The following is a 21,241-nucleotide window of genomic DNA, read 5'->3' as shown; positions in this document are numbered from 1 at the left end:
TAGTAGAAACCCAAAATATCCCAAAGTATGAACCTGAAAATAGCGTGATATGGGACCTTTAATAAATACTGAGGTCATGAGTAAAATTCCCCCCAGCACAGCACAACCCACCAATGACATATTTGACTAGCCAGCAAACATACTATTAGTAAAACAAAATCGAAAACATCCCTTTTATCTATTCATTCAACTATTTAAATGTATGTCAATTCTATGACACATGACAGTCTAAATGCTGTTTTAAGCCTTCTTCACACTGCCAGGATACACTCCGCTAACTGACTCTCCCCAGTTCCCAGAAACAATACAGAAGATAGACCTCAGTGTGAATCCTCAGATTCCTTGGCAATTGCATTTGTCAAAGGCAACTAATAAGATACTAGTCATGTTTTCAAACCAAGATTAACCATGTTAAAATGTTAATGCCTTGAAAATGCATTTTCTCAGTTAGCTTCTTGCTACAAGTAACTGGCTCCTACACGAACACACAATTGCCTCCCAAAGTCAAAACTGTTTTGGTTAATTACTCATTACAGCTGGGCGATATGGAGAAAATCAAGTATCACGATATTTTTGACCAAATACCTTGATATCGACATTGCGGCGATATTGTAGGGTTGACTATTGGTGCTTTCACAAAATATTTACACAATGAGATTTTTTGATAATAATAATAATCCTCAGTAATGTGGATATAATGACTCTGTGGGTAAAGGCAAAAGAACAGCCTGGTAAGTTCAGAAAATGACATCACTTTACTGTAATGTAGCCTTTAAAACCAGGAAAAGACAACACTGTGTTATATTACAATATACTTCAAATTTAAGATTATATCTAGTCTCACATAGCGATATAATATCGATATATTGCCCAGCCCTAATTTTACATCAAGGATTTCTGTCTGTGTTGTTTTGTCTGTGCTCTTTTAACAGTTTCAAAGGGGGCGGGGCTCAGTTGGAAAAAGGTGCTTATGTCCATGTCATAGTGTTTACAAGATCAAGATCAAGATTAACTTTATTGTCCCACAATGTGGGAAATTTGTCTTGGGCACTCAACCCATGCTGCAGCCATAGTAAAAACAAATGAATACAGACAGCATGTACAAACAACAAATACTGCACAATACTATACCACAGACCGTACTATGGTCCTGATTGTGTATAAAAACCCAACACGGTGTCATGCAATACACTGGTTAAACGTACTCAAAATAAATAAATCAAAATCAAAATCCCCAAAAGAAAAGAGAGATCACAAATACAACAATTACATATCTTCATCGTCATTCAGGCCTATTCTGCCTATTAGTTGCGGCTATTTAGAAGCTTAATAGACACTGGGATGAATGAGTTTTTGAGTTTTGAAATGCAACCGCTGCTGACTGTCGACATGTGTGCTCCAGGTTAGTGACTCGTTAATATAAACACCAAGATATTTATATGAGTGGGCCTGAGTGATGGTTTGGTTGTGGATGACCACAGGCCTGTGGTCACCGACTCCCCGAGGGTCAAACAACATCTCTTCAGTCTTGGAAACGTTTACAACAAGATGGTTATCGTCGCACCATCTTGTTCTAAACGTTTCCCATGTGTGTCATTTCTAAAAGCCTAACCAGGGACGAGGACTGCAAATTAGCCTACGGCTAGAAGTCTCACATACATTGCATCGGGTTGCACTTTAGATGTAACAACGCCTATATGTATTGTCCCTGACAAATAAACTGATACAAAATAAAAAATAAAATGTATTTCTTTGCACCAATTAGGATTTATCATCAACATTTGAAGCGGACACTTGTTACTCATGAGCGTTAAACTCTTAATAAATAATACCTAGGGGTGTTTCTCTCTGACCTTTAATTTAGCCATGAAAATGTTATGTTAGAGTGAGAAATACTTAAGACTTGAAACTAAGTTTAATAAGGACTGAATTGATTTATTTGGCTTTTTTTTTCAAGCACTTATTCATACATGGTGTAGCTCCTCTCTGCAGAGAGCAGCGCTGTAACAAATGGACCACGGGATATCTGCTGTTGACTTCTAATGATGCTTTGACAGCCCAACAGCCTGCAGGAAGACAGTAAGCAACACTGCTCACGTCCCCACAACTCTGCTGCCCCACCAGCAGCACCCTGTCATCCTTGATCACCAAAATACGGTCACCCGACCAACTGCTAACCTCATCATAATAAATAACATTTGTCCCCCAGCAGGCTGTGGCCCTGATTCCCCTCTCGAACAACAGATGTTGTTGTCGGGACCTTTTATGTTGCGAAACAGGCCTGAAACCAAATCCGCCAATCAGGAGAAACAAACTGAAGCATTACCATCGGGTGTCCCGTTTCCTCAGCTTCCCAAAAGCACCTGCATTCATTTAGTCTCCCTGCGTACTGCGTGTACCTCTTCTGCGCTTGCACATTGAATAAAGGAAAGAATGGGAAATATCTTCAGTGGGAGTAAGTGCACTCAGCAGACATCTTCACCTGTGTTTCCTGAAAGAGTTGTCATTTAATAGGTCATGGGGAAACTGCATTTTTGTCTTCTTTGTCATTTTTACTTCCATAACTGACAAAAATGGAGTCACAGTGGGATACCAGGACAAGTTGCCCCAGACAAAAAAAAAAAGTTAAGTGTTGTTGATGCGTAATGGCCCTGCATTCACAAATATCTGTCTCTTTTTATGTGCTCGTAGGGTTCAATTTTAAGGTTGTTTTTCACTTGTGCGGTCGGGCAGGTGAAAAAAAAACATTCTACTTGCCCAAAGTCAATTTTTAGTGGCCCCTATACAAATAGGTTTTTTTTTTCCGAAGAAATGTTAACAAAAACGTTTGAAAAAAACATGTCAAAAGCGCAAAAAAAAAAATGTGAGTAAAAAATGCTCAACTCTTGTTGTTGAACCCAGGCAACCAACGGTTGGTTTTTTTTTAAACGTCTCCATTTTTTTTTGCAATTGATAATATACGTGTTTTCTTACATTAACATTCTCCGTGCTTCTTTTTTGAAGATGGTGACTGTGGTTACATACGTGAACAGCAACACACTGGCGTGCACACAGCTGTCGGACAGAGCAGAAGGGGAGACGGGGGGGGGGCATTATAAGCTCGATGTGGTTGCCGAGAAGCTTAAAATGGAGCGCTGATCCGATAATGGACTAAAGTTTATTATCATTAATACTCAGAGGTCTGGATACACGTGTCAATCTGTGCAGAGAGATTCCACACACGCACACACGTACGCACGCACACACACACACACACACACACACACACACACACACACACAATTTCACATTAAATGCATTTAGTGATGAGGAAAGTCCTGACAGCTGGCAAAGGCACGTGTATTATTTGCAGCATGTACCAAAAGGAAAAACTGACTTCTTAAATGCTTTTAATTGTGTGGGCGGGGTGTGTGACATGACCGTAGCTCAGATTTAGTAGCACTGAGTTAAGATCAGCATATTCAGTGTTGTGCCTGTGTTGAAATCCTCCGCTCGCCTAGAACTAGAAGACAGACTAAAGTTTCAACATCAAACATGATGAATAGCATCAGCAACAGAGTCATCAACAAAGCAACAAGTACAACAGTAGTACTATTAAGCTTCATACAATTTGGTCTCATTTTTGTAGATTTTAATTCATATTTGTAATATTAACATTTCAGTCGCCAGAGTTTGCTACAACACGGTTTAACAAGGAAAGATTTTACCGTAGGTGTGCTCACTTTTCTTTCCGCATCAGACTTTGTTGTAACCATGTCGCGGTGTTTCGTCTGTTACTCTGGTGAATGGGATGTTATCGCGATGACTAGAAATGGTCGCCAAAACTATGAAAGTGATAAAAGTAAGGCCCAAATTTTCATCGGGTCCTTCATGGGTGTGTGTTTTCCCCGCACACCCATGAAAGTCCCATTGTAATAAACCACAATTCTCCCTTAATATCAGCATCACAAACAGCATCAACAACATCCGTTCAACATAAACATTAACATATCATGTTTATTAAAACTTCAAAAACATTAATAGCGTTGTCAATATATTCATCGACATAGCAGCAGCCATAACAAAGTCAACAGCAACATCCAAACACAGAACAAAGGTCGATGCCAAAACATTAATAGCACCGAAAAACAACACAATTCGCCCATCATCAAAACCACTAACCAGTGCTGTAGGCAAGACCTACTTTGTTGAGTCCAAGAAAAGTCAAAGAGCCAGACTAGTCGAGTCCATGTTGAGACCAAGTCCAAATGAGAGACAGTTAAGACCGAGACAGAAAATAAATCCTCTTCAAGACCACTTACTTACTGTGTACGTCCTGAAGAATCCATAGTACAAAGTGTTCGTCGACGTCGCTTCCAAAATGAAAATGACTGATGGCTCCGTGCGCGCGCGCGGCGTGGAGACATATGGCGCAGCCAGGCCCAGGCATATACCATGGGGCCGATGTCAATGCTCGTTCTAGATGGATTTTGAATCAAACCAATACCTGTTTTCTGAACAAGCGCGCTTTATCAATGGTGTTGTTTTGAAGGAGGAAGTTACTTATAAGCTGGACTCGGACAAAACCAACTGAAATATTTGGCGAGACCAATGGCCAAGTCCGAGAACAAATACCAACGAGTGCAAGACGTCTGGAGTCTGAGCTACAGAACTACAGCACTGCCACCTACCATGTCATCATCATGTTGGCATGCTGTTACTGTCAGCAACAGAACAGAAGCAACAGCGTGATTGTTGACGTACGTCGGCAGCATCAACAATGCCAACGACATCGTCATCATCATCGGTGAATCATCACGGCAACAAACAACACGGACAATTTCATCAGTCACATCAGCAATCCCCGCCACCATAATGACTCATGACATTACCAATGCCATCAAGCAACAACTGCTTCATTACACCAACAAAATCAGCAGCTGACAACAAGGAACAACAACAACAACCAATCACAGCCTGAGAGAGGGACTCGAGAGAGAGAAGGAAAACTGGCAGAAGAAGAGAAGAACATAGAACAGATGGATAGACGAACAGAGGACAAGCCTGCCGACATACTGTGAGTATTCAAATTCCACTGTGTTTGTGACAGCGCACACGCAACGCACACACTTCACAAACACACACGCACGTTCATCTAAAAGTACACATCTAGGCACACACACTCGCACACACGCTGTTAAAACGTGGGCTCGCAGTCCACTGATGAAGTTGGCTTTGTCACATAGCAAACAATCATCTTTTGTTCTATTTATAAGACATTATTTATAACAGGGATAAAAGAATAAAAACTTTCAAATCTGCACCCTGTCCTCACTAGACTGTGCAACAACAACAAAAAAGAGGAAAAGCTTGTTGGAGTTTAACACAGGGACACACGCAGGGAGGTGTATGACGGAGCTTCAGACATACAGAGGGAGATATAGAGAGACATAAAGAGAGAGAGAGAGGGGGGGGGGCTCTGCAGTCCCAGAAACAGTGGAGAGAACAGTGCCAGCAGCAGGGAAATAGAGCATCAATTAAGGGCAGCGTGCCCTAGATGGCACAGTGATGTTCCCACCATGCACACTCACACACTTTGTCTTTCTGTTGAACTACTTGGAAAGACCTTTCACTGTGTCCACTAAGTCCCTGACCCCTCGTCTAGAACACGAGGCCAATCCAAACCAGAACTGCAAAAACATGAATCATCAATGAATGGATCGGTTGTCAACCATTAAGTCAATCGACAGTTTTTATGAAAGAGTCAAAGTAAAAATTCTCTGATTCGTGCATCTTAAATGTGAATATTTTCTGGTTTTCTTCTCTCCTCTGTGACAGTAGACGGAATAGCTTTGAGTTGTGGACAAAACGAGACGTTTGATGACGACATCTTGGGCTTCGTGAAAACACCGATCAACATTTCCCCCCCATCCCCATGTCCTGACATTTTATAGACCGAACAACTAATCGATTAATTGAGAAAATGATCGACAGATTAATCGGCAATGGAAAGTAATCGCGCGTTGATGATTGATAGCACGCTGAAATTTGCTCACGATGACAAAAGCAAACACCCGTTCTCTCGCCTTCTCTCTTCTTCTTTACTTTTGCATTTGTTCTTACTGTGATCCTTCCTGCTGAGAGCTGTGGCTCTACCTGAGACTCACACGCACGCACACAAAGAACACACTATGTTGAATTATTGAATAGTGAGCGACAGGGACACACACACACACAGAGCCTACACACCAGGGGACGGTACTATGACACCGAGGAGAGCCTTTTGTACATGCCTGCAACCTGGCAAGATTAATCCAGTATTAGGTGGAGGAGAAAATGGTACGTGACAAACTGAGGAGGTGTTCAAGTGCACACACACATGCACACAAACGCACAGCCAGGGTGATTCAGTGTGAGCAGACAAAATGTGATGGGTCAGTATCAGATCTGTGACATCACATCCTGTCAGTAGAGATACAGCTCAGAAAACGCTGACGGACAAAATATTCATCACGGCATTAACACTCGGACTTGTGCAATAACAATAAAGTCTATTCTATTCTGTTAAGATTCTGTTTTCACACATGTGCCGTTGCACCTAAACACAACGCTGCTGCTGCTGTTGCTAGTAAATGCAACCATTCAAATCTGTATTTCTGTTCATTTCACTGCCATTGATGACAATCTCTCTTTGGCTGGTCATCCAATCATATGGCACATTTCGGACAACAACTCATTTTTGATTGGTTCCAGGCTGCTGCTTTCATCCCTACTCTGTTCACTGATTAAAAAAAACTCATCTGTTTCCTACTGAGTCATAGCTACCAACTCTCCCCCCCCATCACTCACACACACACACACACGCGCGCACACACACACACACACACACACACACACACACACACACACACACACTCACTTACTCTTTTTTGCTGATGCATCAGGTTCAAAGAGACGTCAGCAGCTCCGGTTAATGTTTGGCTAACAACATCTCGGATCATTGAGTCCTGTACTAGTCTGCATCCATACGTGTGTGTGTGTGTGTGTGTGTGTGTGTGTGTGTTTTTCACATCCGGTCCAAATTTCAGGTGATTTGGAGTAACGAACTCTAGCCCGTCCATCCTCATTCAGTCATTACACAACATTGATTGAACTTTCTTTCTATTCAGGGGAGGTTTTCCTAATCCCTGTGCAGTTAATCCCCCCCAATGTCCCCCTCCAGGCTGCAGTCAAAACAGACGAAGCTCATTCCTCACAGCAGGAAAAACAGAGCGATGCTGACAGGGACTAGCTGTCAGAGATTTCAAGGAACGTCAACCTGTATTCTGTTCCTGTTTGAACGTGAAGGAGAGGGAAGAGGACGACGGAAAAAGAAAAGATGGAACAAGGAAGAAGAAGAGGAAGAGGAAGAGAAGAAATGTCCTAACATGGAGCTGGAGAGTAAAATCTCCTTTATGACCCAGGCGAAAGAGAAATAAAAAAGTGAGAGTAATGGTGAGACTGTTACTGCTTCTGAGAGACTGAAATTCCTGCGGTCGGTTAAAGCCTTTATTTGCTGTCATCAACAAGAAAATCCCCTCCAGGAATATTACAGAATGTGCCAAAAAGATAAACACTACCAGCTCACTTTTAAGCACCTTGGTCATCCTAAATCATTGTACACGTCTCTATATAAACACCACATACAGCAGAACAGGCTACAATAAGATACCAGATATTAATCATGGCATAAGAGATCAAAGGAAATGCTATGAGGGTGTCTGTGAACCTGCCATAAAGTTACTTTGGAATACTCAACATATTAGCACCCAGCATGAATACTGGAGTTTGTAGGCAAACTGAAGTCATTTTATATAAATATGATAGGAATTTCTTTCTTCTTTTTTTTTTCGGAAATCACCATTTCATTAGAAAATATATTACTCACATAAGCTATTGAGTCAGTGAGAGTCTCTGAATATTAGTTAGGATACATGGTTGACATGTTAGCAAAAAACAAAACAAAATAATATAGGCTACCGCTCCAATAGTTAGCTAGAAGTAATGGTTAGATGGTTGACAGTTAGCTTTGGATAAACTGTAGAAATGCATGGCTACAATGGATAAATGGTGAAATAAGACTAGGTAAAATTGTTGAAGTAGTTGACATGTTAGCTAAGGCATAACGAGTTAAAATAGTTAGGTTAATGCAATGGTCTTGATAAATAGATGAAATAGCTCAAAGTTGGATAACTGATAACAGTAGCGTTGGTATGAAGTCCCTATTGCTATGGAGAACTGCACTTTCACTCAGCACAACAGACCCATTCATGAATATTACAGAAACATTATGCATTACACTAGACACAAATATAGCCTATTATCACAGTGACGCCAGTCCAAAATGTGTACCGTTAAGGTCAGTAACGTTACTGGCACACCGTGAGGTGATATCATTGGAAAACTGTAACATTGCTTAACGTTAAGGTCACTGTCAACTCACTACGGAGCCCCACATGTAGCCTACACTGAATACAAGTGTGAATATTACTGGAACGTCATAGAGATATCTGAGGGGAAGTTAGTCAACTCACGTGCCGAGGACTTCTTTAAAATCAAAAAATTTCTTGATGTCGTCGACTTGTTTTTTCCACGTCTCTCCTCTGCCGGTGTCTCCGTTCTCCCGGGCCATGGCGCTGCTTTACCGGCCCAAGTCCGACCGACACTGGGCTGCGGGAGGAGGGATGCGAGAAACAAATGAAATAAAAAGGGAGGAGTAACGTTAACGTTATCTGAAAGTAGAATAAGCCGAACTGAATGTGACGTTAAGAGGTTTGGAGTGTCCCGGTGGTCTGTGCTCCTCTGCTGCAGGACCATGTGAGTCCTCCTGCAGGTTACCGTGTCCCTGCTGCCTCAGTGGCTCCCTCCTCCTCTTCTCTCTCTCCCTCCTCTCCCGCCTCCTCTCCGGCCGTCTGGACCGCGGATGTCAAGTCACGAGGAGATAACAACACTTCTCGTCGGCGCTTTCATAATAAAAGCCTGTGTATTTAACGTAGGCGTATGAAGCTATGAATTGGTTGCTATGATGTTCCATTAATAACAATGAAGTGTATATACCTTAACCACTATTACTACCATTACTAGGACTAATAATATTAAATCAATACCATCATCATCATGATCATCCTCATCATCATACACAGTTCTACGAGCTTTACATAGGCTACATTTTTTAGGATTGATAAAAACATCACATAAACAGCAGAAACAGTAAGCAAGGAACCTTGAAGTATACGCTGTAGTGCAGAGATATTCTACAGGGGGTCCTCAGAGTAAGTGCGGGGGGGGCTGCCAAATTATATAAAAAATTAAAAAAAATAAAAACAAATAGCAAAGTTCAATTGGCCTATTTGTAAAAAACAAAACAAAAAAACACACATTTTATTTACACATTGAAGATAAGCTTACTAAGCCACTATAATAGCCATTCAGTTAAGCTTAGGGATTCACTGTGCCTTCCGTTTAACATGAAAACATTATGTATAAATAATATAATATCCATTCATTTGTATCCATCCAGCCCAGTTTAATAGGCAACTCAATTGTATAGCCTACAATATATGTAGTAGAGGGTCCCTACTCGGTCTCTCTTTCAGCTTAGGGGTCCTTGGCCTAAAAATCGTTGAAGACCCCTGCTCCAGTGAATTAGTGGTTCAATTGCTTTCGAAAGATATTTCGATTATGATAACAGTCAAATCACACTCAATTGCAAAGGGATACCTCCAAAGTGAACAATTTCTCCCCTCCAAACCAATTATTTTTTATTATTTGATCAAACATTTTTACAGTTGGGCTATCATCAATTTAACCAGTTTCTTAAATGAAATCTTTTCTGTTGTGCTTTTAATTTGAAGGCAACATTTCCCAATCTCCTGTATTACGGTGGTTACGCACGTCTAGCTCGACCGCTGAGCTGTTGCCACCTGCACTTGTCTAAACGTCGTTAGTTGGTGCGCTGTCGGCACTTTTTCGGGGTTTCCACTCCTCCACTAACAATAGTATGCGTCGTTTTCGATTGTCAACTCCCTTACTGTATAATGATATAGGCCCTACTGTAAATACACTAAAATCGAGCCGTATTGTGGCAATGCAGGTTATGGCAATAAAGAGAGCTGCATCCTGTCCGACAGAAGGGGGAGAGGTGTGTGTGTGTGTGTGTGTGTGTGTGTGTGTGTGTGTGTGTGTGTGTGTGTGTGTGTGTGTGTGTGTGGCCAGGACGTGGCAGCAGTAAATTCGCAATGCACCAACTTGCTGACAACAGACATCATGCACCCATCACCATTTAGGGACCCCAAAAGGCGTCGTTATATGTCAACACAGCAGCACGGTGATCGGCAGTGACCCCCTGCAGCTGCACGTTCACCTGGGTTTAACCGGCCAGTTTAGGACCTGGATTACAAAGTTTCAGTTTGCAGAGGAGCACTGATCCCCAGGACTCTCTTCTGACAGCTGCTGGGGCTGGGGTCAGCTCAGGCCGGGTTACTGCTCTCTCTCTCTCTCTCACACACACACACACACACACACACACACACACACACACAGGGAGGGAGGGAGAGGACAATGTGTTGCAGCCTCAGCTGCTCATGAGTATTCCGGCTGCAAACTACTGCAGCTCTTCCTCAGCTGCAACCAAGGAAAACCCCTCTCCCTCCCCCAACTCATCCTTTACTCCAAGTCAGCAAACCTGACCTCCCTTCCCCTGATGAAAGATGATTACCCAGCTGCAAAGGGAGGAGGAGGAGGAGGAGGAGGAGGAGGAGGAGAGGCGAGGAGGGCATCAGAGAGATGGTTAAAAAGAGGATGAAGGTCGAGGAAAATAAAGGCACATCCAGCTTAAACATTGCCATACATTTTAGTCGTGCACACATACACAAACAATCATCTCATTGGCTGGGCCATAAAGAAGCATTACATTATAAACCAATATCATCAAATGACTCAGTTATCCTTTAAAATACATGGGGTATTGTCAATTTGACAGATCATATAGGCACGCACACTGAGAGCTCATTTTATCACATTAGCTCATTTAGATGCCGCTCAGGTCGCAGCCACGAACCAGATAGATAGATCTTTTTATGCATTTACAGAAGACATTTTGACATGTCACAGTAACAGTCACAGTCTGTGATTGTCACAGTAACAGTAACAGATGATGACTTCATTTGTGGTATTATACATGCTGGCTCAGTGTCACGCGGGACATTTTAATAGAACAGAGACATCGTTAATGTTATTGGTAACACCTGTGCTTTTCCTACTACGACATGTCCAAATGTCTGCTGGGAAAAATGGCGTTTCCCAGAGGAATAAATAATCTAACTGGTTGAATTAAGCCTCAGTCTAAGTGGGAGGTACAGAAGAAGCTATTTTTTACACTTACTTTAGCTAACGGAAAAGCTTGTTTGGCAAAAAAAATGCCTTTTCTGTATTGTGATATCTTTTCTTCTGAGCTTAAGGCTAACATCTTTAAAGGTGCACTATGAGTTCCTGCATGGTTTCAGCGCGATTTCATTTTTGTCTCAAATCGTAGGCATCTGTCCTTGATCCGCTAGCTGCCTGCCCCCTGAATACACTGTGAAAAAGCCCGGTGTCGGGAGACAACACAGGGGTCGTAAACGTCAAACAAACACTAGGGGGACTGGATAGGCACCAAAATAAAACAAACACGTTCCAGCCAATCACCGACAAGATGGTTGGGGGAGGGGGTGGGGGGGTTAAGGCCGTTACAGACCAACCAGACGGCCGACCGTCGGCAGAAAAGCCAGTTGGACTGATCAGTCTCCACGAGTTAGTCCAAAAAATGCCTCGGAACACGCCAAAGTGACGAGACGTAATGTGTCTCCATAAAAGCAGGCGGCGCTAATCTGTATTGTCGCCCAAAAAATGAAAACCGGCAGCTGATTGGACGAAGACGTCACGTGGGTCTGGCTGCTGCTTCCGGATTTTGGATTTTTCAACCAGCCATTAATGGTGAATACGATCTCATATTGTACTAAAATAGTTCACCGAAACGTGTTTCTGAAAACATTTTACGCGAGAAATAGGCCATGCAGTCGCTGAACCTGTCTTCATTTCAGATCGACAAAGGTCAGTTTAAAAGATTTTCGTCTGATTTTGAGAGGCTTAGTCACGCTCATCCCGCTCGCCATTTCCGGGTGAGTCCCGACTGCCCTGTCTCCGACCGAGCATGTCAGGTCGACCAAAATGAAGGCCGACAGCTCCTCCAACGGACGACGGCACGGAACACACCGAACAGACTCGAGTCACTGACCTCGCCAGACTGTCCGACGGCCGATTATCAGGTTGGTGTGTAGCTGCCTTTAGTGACATGGGAAACATGGGGGGAGGGGCGAGCTTGCTCTGTTTTGTTTGGTATTTACTTGGAATGTCAACAGAAGTGACGTCATGCAGGAACTCATAGTGCACCTTTAAGCTACAGAGACTGTGGTTATTTGGCTCCGCCTACAGATTTTACTCAACCTATGGGATCACTTCTACCTCAGAAATGTTTTTCTTTTCTTCTGTATTTTGATCTACACTTTACGGAAGCGTAGTGCTGCCACGGCAGAAAAAAAGTAAAAACGTTATTACGTGAAAAGCTTATTGTAATAAGATGTTTTTAACGTTATTTTCTTTTTCTGCCGTGGCAGCATTACGCTTCCATAATACTGAAGGTATGTAAGTAAGTTCTCATTTTAAACTGGCATTAACAGATTTTTTGGGATTTGATTAGCTACTTGGGGGCAGCACAACACGCTGTAAACCATTTGCATGCAGTTGCATATCCTCATAGCAACAATAGCATTCATTTGTGTCCTCCAGATGACTCCATCTCCTTTTAGCCGTGTTCTGGTTTCCATCAACTCCTGAGGGAAATATCTGGCTCTGTAGCAGCTAAATGCTCCACTACGTTCACCCGCTGGTCGCTTAAACATATAGTAACTGATGTTAGTCAAATACATAGGCGTAGATTTTCCCCAATATTTAGAAGAGGTGTATTTGTCAAATACAAAACACAACACACTACGAGAAACAAGAATTGTGTCTACTTGTGATACATTGGGGTAGCCTAGAAATCTAGACGCACCCTATCGGCAGCAAATGTAATTTGCGGGCTTAACATAATGATGGCAGAGTCACGATGGTTCCGCGTGAATGGACCTTTTTCACAGCAGACATTTTTTGACTTGTCATAGTAGGAAAAGCACAGCTGAAACTGATAACCTTAATGATGGCTCAGTTCCATCAAGTGTCCCAGTAAGCTAGTTCAGTGAGTCAGCAGCACAATACCAGGGCCTCTCCTAAGTGGAATGCAGCCATCATTAATGGATTTGAATACACCTGTGCTTTTCCTACTATGACACGTCAACATGTCTGCTGTGAAAAACAGATTTGGTATTAAGATGTACATGAACAAAACCTACGCCCTTTGCTGACAATATTCCTACAATAAACACTAAAATCCAAATGACTAAAATAAGTAAATCTACCACAGTCAATACTCATTAAGATGCAGCAAAATATGCGGTTGTATTGAAAATACATGTGGAGAAGATATATGTGAAGAAAATGTGGTCTGTATGGAGGACACACTTTAACACACCCTGCCCATGTATGTTCACTAGTGCGTCTTTCACATATATTTTAACTTATTCTCTCTGAATTTTCAGACACATTATTGAAGCAGTGAAAGGAAACACTTGCTCCGGCCAATAAGAGCCCCTGTTACTTCTGTGTGATTGGTTTTGACCTAAGTGTGGTTCATTTTCTGATTATCTTTAAATTGCAGAAAAATTAAATAGAAGTATATTTAAAAGGGGGCATATTAGAAAAACAAAAATGAATAGGAGATAGGAAGACAACAAATTACATTTATTTCATTGATTTAGAAAGTGACAGTGACACACAGGTCCGTGCGTCTTCCTGGTGCCCAGGACTTTTTTTGCCGAGGGACACTTTGGGCCCTCCCTTGACCCGGGGCCTGCCACATCGGACCACGTGATGCCCACTGACGGTGGCCCTGGTGGCGCATGTTTTGTGGGTTTCTTCTGCCTGGGGGTCCAAATTGCTCTCTTTGGTGAAAAGGTCTGGCACGGTAAAGTGGGGTGCTGGGCTTTTTTGGTCCAGTGTTTCCCCTTTCGTCAAAGCATGACCTGTGTAACGAGAATTTATTTCACAAATTAAAAAAAAGTATGAAGCAACAACACTTACAAGTATGAAGACATCCGAGATTCCGAAAAACGATTCCCAAGTGTTTTTGTGTCCCTATAAAATGACCTCACGTCATGCTTTGCCTTCTGGCTCCCTCCTCTCCAGGTCTTTTCTCCAGGTCCCTTGTGACCCGAGCATTCTGGGTGTCTGCATAGATTATAAATTGTTTCAATCTCTTTAATATTAGAAGTAAAATATAAATTTAAGATGTAATAAACAAATAATAATACAAAACGTAACCAAGGTCTGTGTGTTGCCATTAGAGGACTTACCGCCATTCCTCTGCATCCTGTACAGGCTTCGCACAGCGTCTCCTGTTTCTCCTTCTGGTTCTATTTCCCTGTTTTGGCATGGCAACCATGACAATGTCACCGTCTTCCCGAACATGTTTAAGGACCACTCTTCTCCTCTTCCTCTCTGGACTGAGGCTGTCTGGCCTTTTGAATAAAGACAAAAAGTAGTTTGAATCTCCAGAATCTTAACAGCAACAGTAAATCATTAACACAGGGAAGTGATATAACCCTTACCTTCTGATACCAGCCGATTCCAGATCCTCCCATCTCCTTTTAGGGGAAGGTTTTGGATTGACCTCCAAGCCTTCTCTCAGGGTTTGCTTAACTCTGCGGGACTCTCCAGTAGTGCTCTTCAAGCATTTGGTTGAACTGGGAGTCCTCACAGGGGTATTGGTTTTGTCTTGGGCCTCAGGTGGAATCCTCCGTGACAAAGTCTGCTGGCCGGATTCCCCTTCAATGGCCCTGGAGTGACCGCTACCTTTGGCCTCTCTGATTTCGGTGGACCCCCCATTATTGGATATGCGGCTGTTGGAGGACCTGGACGCTAGCTCAGTCTGTCCACTTATGGAAAGTCTGGCCATTACTTCACTGATCTCTTTAATGAGAGGATCCTCGTCACCTACATCATACTAAAAGAGAATATTTGGATACATGTTTAGACCATCTGTCAACTAAACACAAGACATAAAACTAAATAACACTTAAATCAAATAAGTGCCATTTAGTTTGATCAAAGAATAATCAAATCACCTGTGTAGAATTATTAAACTTGGTAAAAATTGTCATTTATAGACATGTCACTCCTACTGATTTAAATGAAATGGCATCTTCTTTAATTTAATTCAAATCCTGTTCACATTCCTGCCCGTCAAGCAACTTCAAACAATTGTACATTCATTTTTAGCAGACTGTAAATAAATACATTGATACATATAGTCATGTAGAAATGGCAACTATCGGCTTACTTGTGTTAATCTGTTTTTTTCTGCTTAGAATAAAAGATCAGTGGGCTCTACGTTACATACATTAACTTAAAAATCTAATTATATTTAAATTGGAAAAGAAAAGAAAAGCCTCAAATCAATTTGTACTAGATAACAAATAGATCAACACATTTAAATCAGCTTACCGTGTGGTGACTTGGCCTCCGCAAGTTGCTTTTTCCAAACATCTTTAAAATACTTGTTGAATAAAACAGTTAAAAACGGGATGTCTCTCTGTGTCTGTAATCAACGAGTGAAGATATTGGAATGACAACCAGACCTGAAAGGTTCTCTCCTGTAGACTTTTATGATGTAGGATTCCAGAACCATTACGGGGTCATAATGGAACCTCCGGAACAACTTGATGACTTTTAGCTACTACAGTGGTGTGAAAAAGTGTTTGCCCCCCTTCCTCATTTCCTGTTCCTTTGCATGTTTGTCACACTTAAGTGTTTCGAACATCAAACCAATTTAAACAATAGTCAAGGACAACACAAGTAAACACAAAATGCAATTTGTAAATGAAGGTGTTAATTATTAAAGGTGAAAAAAAATCCAAACCATCATGGCCCTGTGTGAAAAAGTGATTGCCCCCCTAAACCTAATAACTGGTTGGGCCACCCTTAGCAGCAACAACTGCAACCAAGCGTTTGCGATAACGTGCAATGAGGCTTTTACAGCGTCCCTGGAGGAATTTTGGCCCACTCATCTTTGCAGAATTGTCCTAATTCAGTTACATTAGAGGGTTTTCGAGCATGAACGGCCTTTTTAAGGTCATACCACAACATCTCAATAGGATTCAGGTCAGGACTTTGGCTAGGCCACTCCAAAGTCTTCATTTAGTTTTTCTTCAGCCATTCGGTGGTGGACTTGCTGGTGTGTTTAGGATCATTGTCCTGCTGCAGAACCCAAGTTCGTTTCAGCTTGAGTACACGAACAGATGGTCGGACATTCTCCTTCAGGATCTCTTGGTAGACAGCAGAATTCATAGTTCCTTTTATCACGGCAAGTCTTCCAGGTCCTGAAGCAGCAAAACAGCCCCAGACCATCACACTACCACCACCATATTTTACAGTTGGTATAATGTTCTTTTTATGAAATGCAGTGTTCCTTCTACGCCAGATATACTTGGACACACACCTTCCAAAGAGTTCCACTTTTGTCTCATCGGTCCACAGAATGTTGTCCCAAAAGTCTTGGGGATCATCAAGATGTGTTCTGGAGAAATTGAGACAAGCTTTGATGTTCTTTTTGCTCAGCAGTGGTTTTCTCCTTGGAACTCTGCCATGCAGGCCATTTTTGCCCAGTCTTTTCCTGATGGTGGAGGCATGAACGCTGACCTTAACTGAGGCAAGTGAGGCCTGCAGTTCTTTGGACGTTGTTGTGGGGTCTTTTGTGACCTCTTGATGAGTCGTCGCTGCGCTCTTGGGGGTAATTTTGGGCGGCCGGCCACTCCTGGGAAGGTTCACCACTGTTCCATGTCTTCGCCATTTGTGGATAATGGCTCTCACTGTGGTTCGCTGGATTCCCAAAGCTTTGGAAATGGCTTTATAACCCTTTCCAGACTGATAGATCTCAATTACTTTCTTTCTCAATTGTTCCTGAATTTCTTTGGGTCTCGGCATGATGTGTAGCTTTTAAGGATCTTCTGGTGGACCTTACTGTGTCAAGCAGCTCCTATTTAAGTGATGCCTTTGATTGTGAACAGGTGTGGCAATAATCAGGCCTGGGTGTGGCTAGAGAAATTGAACTCAGGTGTGGACAACCACAGTTATAGTATGTTTTAACAAGGGGGGCAATCACTTTTTTTCACAGGGCCATGATGGTTTGGATTTTTTTTCTCCTTTAATAATAAACACCTTCATTTACAAATTGCATTTTGTGTTTACTTGTGTTGTCCTTGACTTTTGTTTAAATTGGTTTGATGTTCGAAACACTTAAGTGTGACAAACATGCAAAGGAACAGGAAATGAGGAAGGGGGCAAACACTTTTTCACACCACTGTAAATAAAATACTAATTAAAGGTGTATCATCATTTATATGTTTTACAACTTAGCAAACGTCTGATTCCTTATATTCAGTTGGAAGAAAAAACCTCTGATTCCAGCTCTGCTCCTGCTTCAACCTTGAGCTACACTGTATCAGCTACCACTGATAAATGTCTTTCTTTCACTCTACAGTAGTGACACCTGATCAAACAGTTTGTCCATGTGAATTCATAGAAAGGCAATTGTTTTGGCATTATTACAAGGTCGGTACGTTTAGCTAAGAAGCATTATTTCTTTCATTTACCTATATTTAAAGCTATAGTGCGTCGTTTCTGTCGCCCCCGTGAGGAATTCTTAGCAATGACAACAACACTGTCAGCGCGTCCACATGATACAGCCTTTGCAATCCTGAGTTAGGGGGGCGCAGTCCTTTTTTGGCGTGGGCTCATGGAGCCTGCCGAAATGAGACTGCCCCCCCACCCCGTCCCCTAACTTGGGACAGCAAAGTCTGAATATCACCCAATTCGCTATACTTCCATGGTATGAGGTCTACTAAAAGTCCTGAAAGGTTTGTCTTTGTCAGCCTTTGCAATCCTGAGTTAGGGGGGGGGCGCAGTCCTTTTTTGGCATGGGTTCATGGAGCATGCCGAAATGTGACTGCCCCCCCCTAACTCGGGACAGCAAAGTCTGACAATCACCCATTTTGCTATACTCGCATGGTATGAGGTCTACTAAAAGTCCTGAAAAGTTTGTCTTTGTCAGCCTTTGCAATCCTGAGTTAGGGGGGGGCACAGACGACATGAATTTCAAAACTCTGCTGACTGTATGTTTGTGACAAGTGCTTCTGCTTTTGTGCGACCGCAGCAGATGTGTTTAGCTGTAGCCGAGTCAGAGTACAGTTTTGGCGTTAACTTCATAGCACAGTCAAGCGATCTGTATGAGCGTTGGTGGGTCGCACAGTGGAACACTGAGGTCAGCTCAGCAGCAGCTATTTTATTATACATGGAGTCACCCTCCCGCTTAAAGAAGGATGAAACCAAAGTGTTGGTACGTACAGTTGTGCTGTTAGTTATATGTAGTTTGCTGCTAGCCTGACATCTGACTCTGAAAATTCGCGCCTAGCCGCCTACATATTGTTGCAGCCAATGAGCAGCCGACGGGAGCTGTTCTATCAGAGTATAACTACTCGAGAGTCTGCTCTTGAGACTTTGCTCTAATTTTCGGGACAATTAGGGCAGGATTTGGGATTCGGGACAACTGCTTGGATTTCGGAACTGTCCCAAATTTTTCGGTCACCCTAGTTAATATTGGTGCACATAACTATTTAGACTGACCAACATTGCCCTCTAGCGGCGTGCAGTAGCAGGCAGTCTGTTTTCGGCACAACGCCCCCCTTGCTGACAATTGTCTGGCACCGGTGCTGGACATGCGCCATGTGGATGCGCCAACAGTGTTGTTGTCATTACTTTGAATTCCAGATTGGGGGCGACTGCAACCACGCACTATAGCTTTAAATAATCCTGATTTCAATTCAATATTAACCTAAATAATCGGGATTACGATTTTCTTTTCTTTTTTCCATAATCGAGCAGTCCTAGTCATATTAACTTATTACAATAATGCTCATAATACCTTCTTCGGCAGCATCAGTATTTTTCTGTTTCCCCCATGTTCATTATGTTATTTGAACTTTTTTGGGGATTTATCTGATTTTGTTTCATTGTCTTGTTTATGCTCACTATTCTTGGATTCTAGTTACATGAAAATACTCAGTTGCCAGTTTAGTAAAGGTCCAATGTGTAGGAATTTCTCCCATCTAGCGTTGAGATCATATATTGCAATCAACTCTCTCGCGCCATGCAGTTCAAAGTACGTATTACAGCTACGGTAGCCTTCACGCCTCAAAAAGCCGGTCCTTTTTCTTTTCCTGGGCGAAGAAGAAGACTCCTGTTCCTGAAAGTTGGATTTTGAATACGTGTGGTCCTCCACGTTTCCTTCTTCAAACTTGCCGGTGCCGGGAAGCTACGATACCCATTAGCAGCATTAGCAGCACCTGTGAGTTTATCATGTGACAGCGAAAACGCGAAAGGTGGCGCAGTATGTCCCGTATGTCCCTTACCGGCTAACGTATTTCAAGATGGCGCATGAATATGGAGCGCCTACCCCAGTTCATGCGAATGCAAATGTATAATTTCAAGCCAAAAGGAATACTTGGAATTGATGGTGGTGGTAAATATTCATGAAAAAGGACAAGTTTGTGAACGGGTAACACAGATTTTGATAATGAACTAAACACGTTACACACTGGACCTTTAAGTACACCTAGCTAAAACCAATGCAGTCTAATAAAACAGCTCTGCAAAAAATGAATAGTACTGCATTGTACGAAGGTATTCCTAATACGTCGTGCACTTATTAGAAACATCTATCAGTATAACTCAATACTCAACACGAAGGACAGCCTCTCTAAAACAGTTTCAACAAGAACTGAACATTATTGCCTTCATGAAGGAACATTTACTGCATTGCTGTGTATTATTGTACCTTGTAAAGTAGCAACTGCTTGTATATCGTAAAATCGTGACATAAGTATCGTCTTTTCTTGCTTTTAAAGGCTGAATTACAGTAAAGTGATGTCATTTTCTGAACTTTACAGTCGGTTCTAGCTGTTCTATTAGTTCCTGTTACCCACTTAGTCATTGTATCCACATTATTGGTGATTATTTATCAAAAATGTCTTGTTAATATTTTGTGAAAGCACCATTAGTCAACCCTAGAATATCGTCGCAATGTCGACATTGATGTATTCGTGCAGACTGGAGTTCATCATGGGCTATGCTTTGTATTCAGCAGTAAAGAACCCTGTGTCCAGACACTGAGGTATACTGAGATATACGCAGGTCAGACGGGGATACCTCCTCCAGGTCTGGCTGCTTCGTTTCCAGCCAGATTTCATTTTTAAAATGATGATTAATGTGCAACATTCTCCACAATATGTGTACTCTGCTTCCTCCCGTCCACAGCCTTTCACCCGGGGAGCTCTAACTCTCATCACACCAGCTCATTCCATCTCCCTGTAATTGCTCTATCAATCCAGCGGGGAAAAAAACAACCCAAAATGAACTGCCCTGCGTTGGGCGTGCACAGCTCATTTAGCTCCCGGCGTAATGAGAGCCGTTGCGTAAAAGCACAATCAATTTCTAATGTGCTAGTTTACAGCACCCACCGGACTGACAGCCAAGCCAATACATGACGACAAGTCTAATGGTGGTTTTTTGTTTGTTTTTGGACTAACAGTCTACACCGATGCATGATGGGAAAAAAACAGGACTTGAAAAGAGTGCCTTGAGGGGCTTGGAGCAATGAGTGTGTCAAAACTGCTCAGGGGAAATTGGCAGGGAGAGATGGAGGAGCAGGGATTGCTGGGAAAAACAATTAAAGGTGACTCAGTGATGAACGGTCTTTGGTGTTAAATAAAGAAGTGTGACAGACACACACACACACACACACGCATGCGCGCACGCTCGATGGTGTTTTAAGCCCCCAACGTCTCCTTCCAGGCAACGCTGCGACCGTTGACTTCAAGGCACATAACCCTAACCATTGCCTAATCCTAGGGCTGCCTGGAAGGAGAAGTTGGGGGCTTAAAACACCGATAAACCACACACACACACACACACACACACACACACACACACACACACACACACACACCATTTGGGCTGCAAAAAATGATACACAGAC

The 21,241-nt window shown here is 42.4% G+C and overlaps 1 protein-coding gene across 1 annotated transcript in view; it reads right to left on the bottom strand.

The window, feature by feature from the left end:
- camk1da (calcium/calmodulin-dependent protein kinase 1Da) overlaps positions 1 to 8,759 on the bottom strand; it is a 65,608-nt gene extending 56,849 nt beyond the window's left edge. Inside the window, exon 1 of the mRNA XM_078242557.1 lies at positions 8,553 to 8,759. Coding sequence (XP_078098683.1) covers positions 8,553 to 8,650 — 98 coding nt within the window. The 5' untranslated portion in view covers positions 8,651 to 8,759. The remainder of the gene's footprint in view (positions 1 to 8,552) is intronic.
- Positions 8,760 to 21,241: the final 12,482 nt, after the last annotated feature.

The sequence above is a fragment of the Sander vitreus genome, chromosome 23 (genome assembly GCF_031162955.1).
Source record: "Sander vitreus isolate 19-12246 chromosome 23, sanVit1, whole genome shotgun sequence".
Taxonomy (NCBI): domain Eukaryota; kingdom Metazoa; phylum Chordata; class Actinopteri; order Perciformes; family Percidae; genus Sander; species Sander vitreus.
This window is presented reverse-complemented; position numbering and strand designations above follow the sequence as displayed.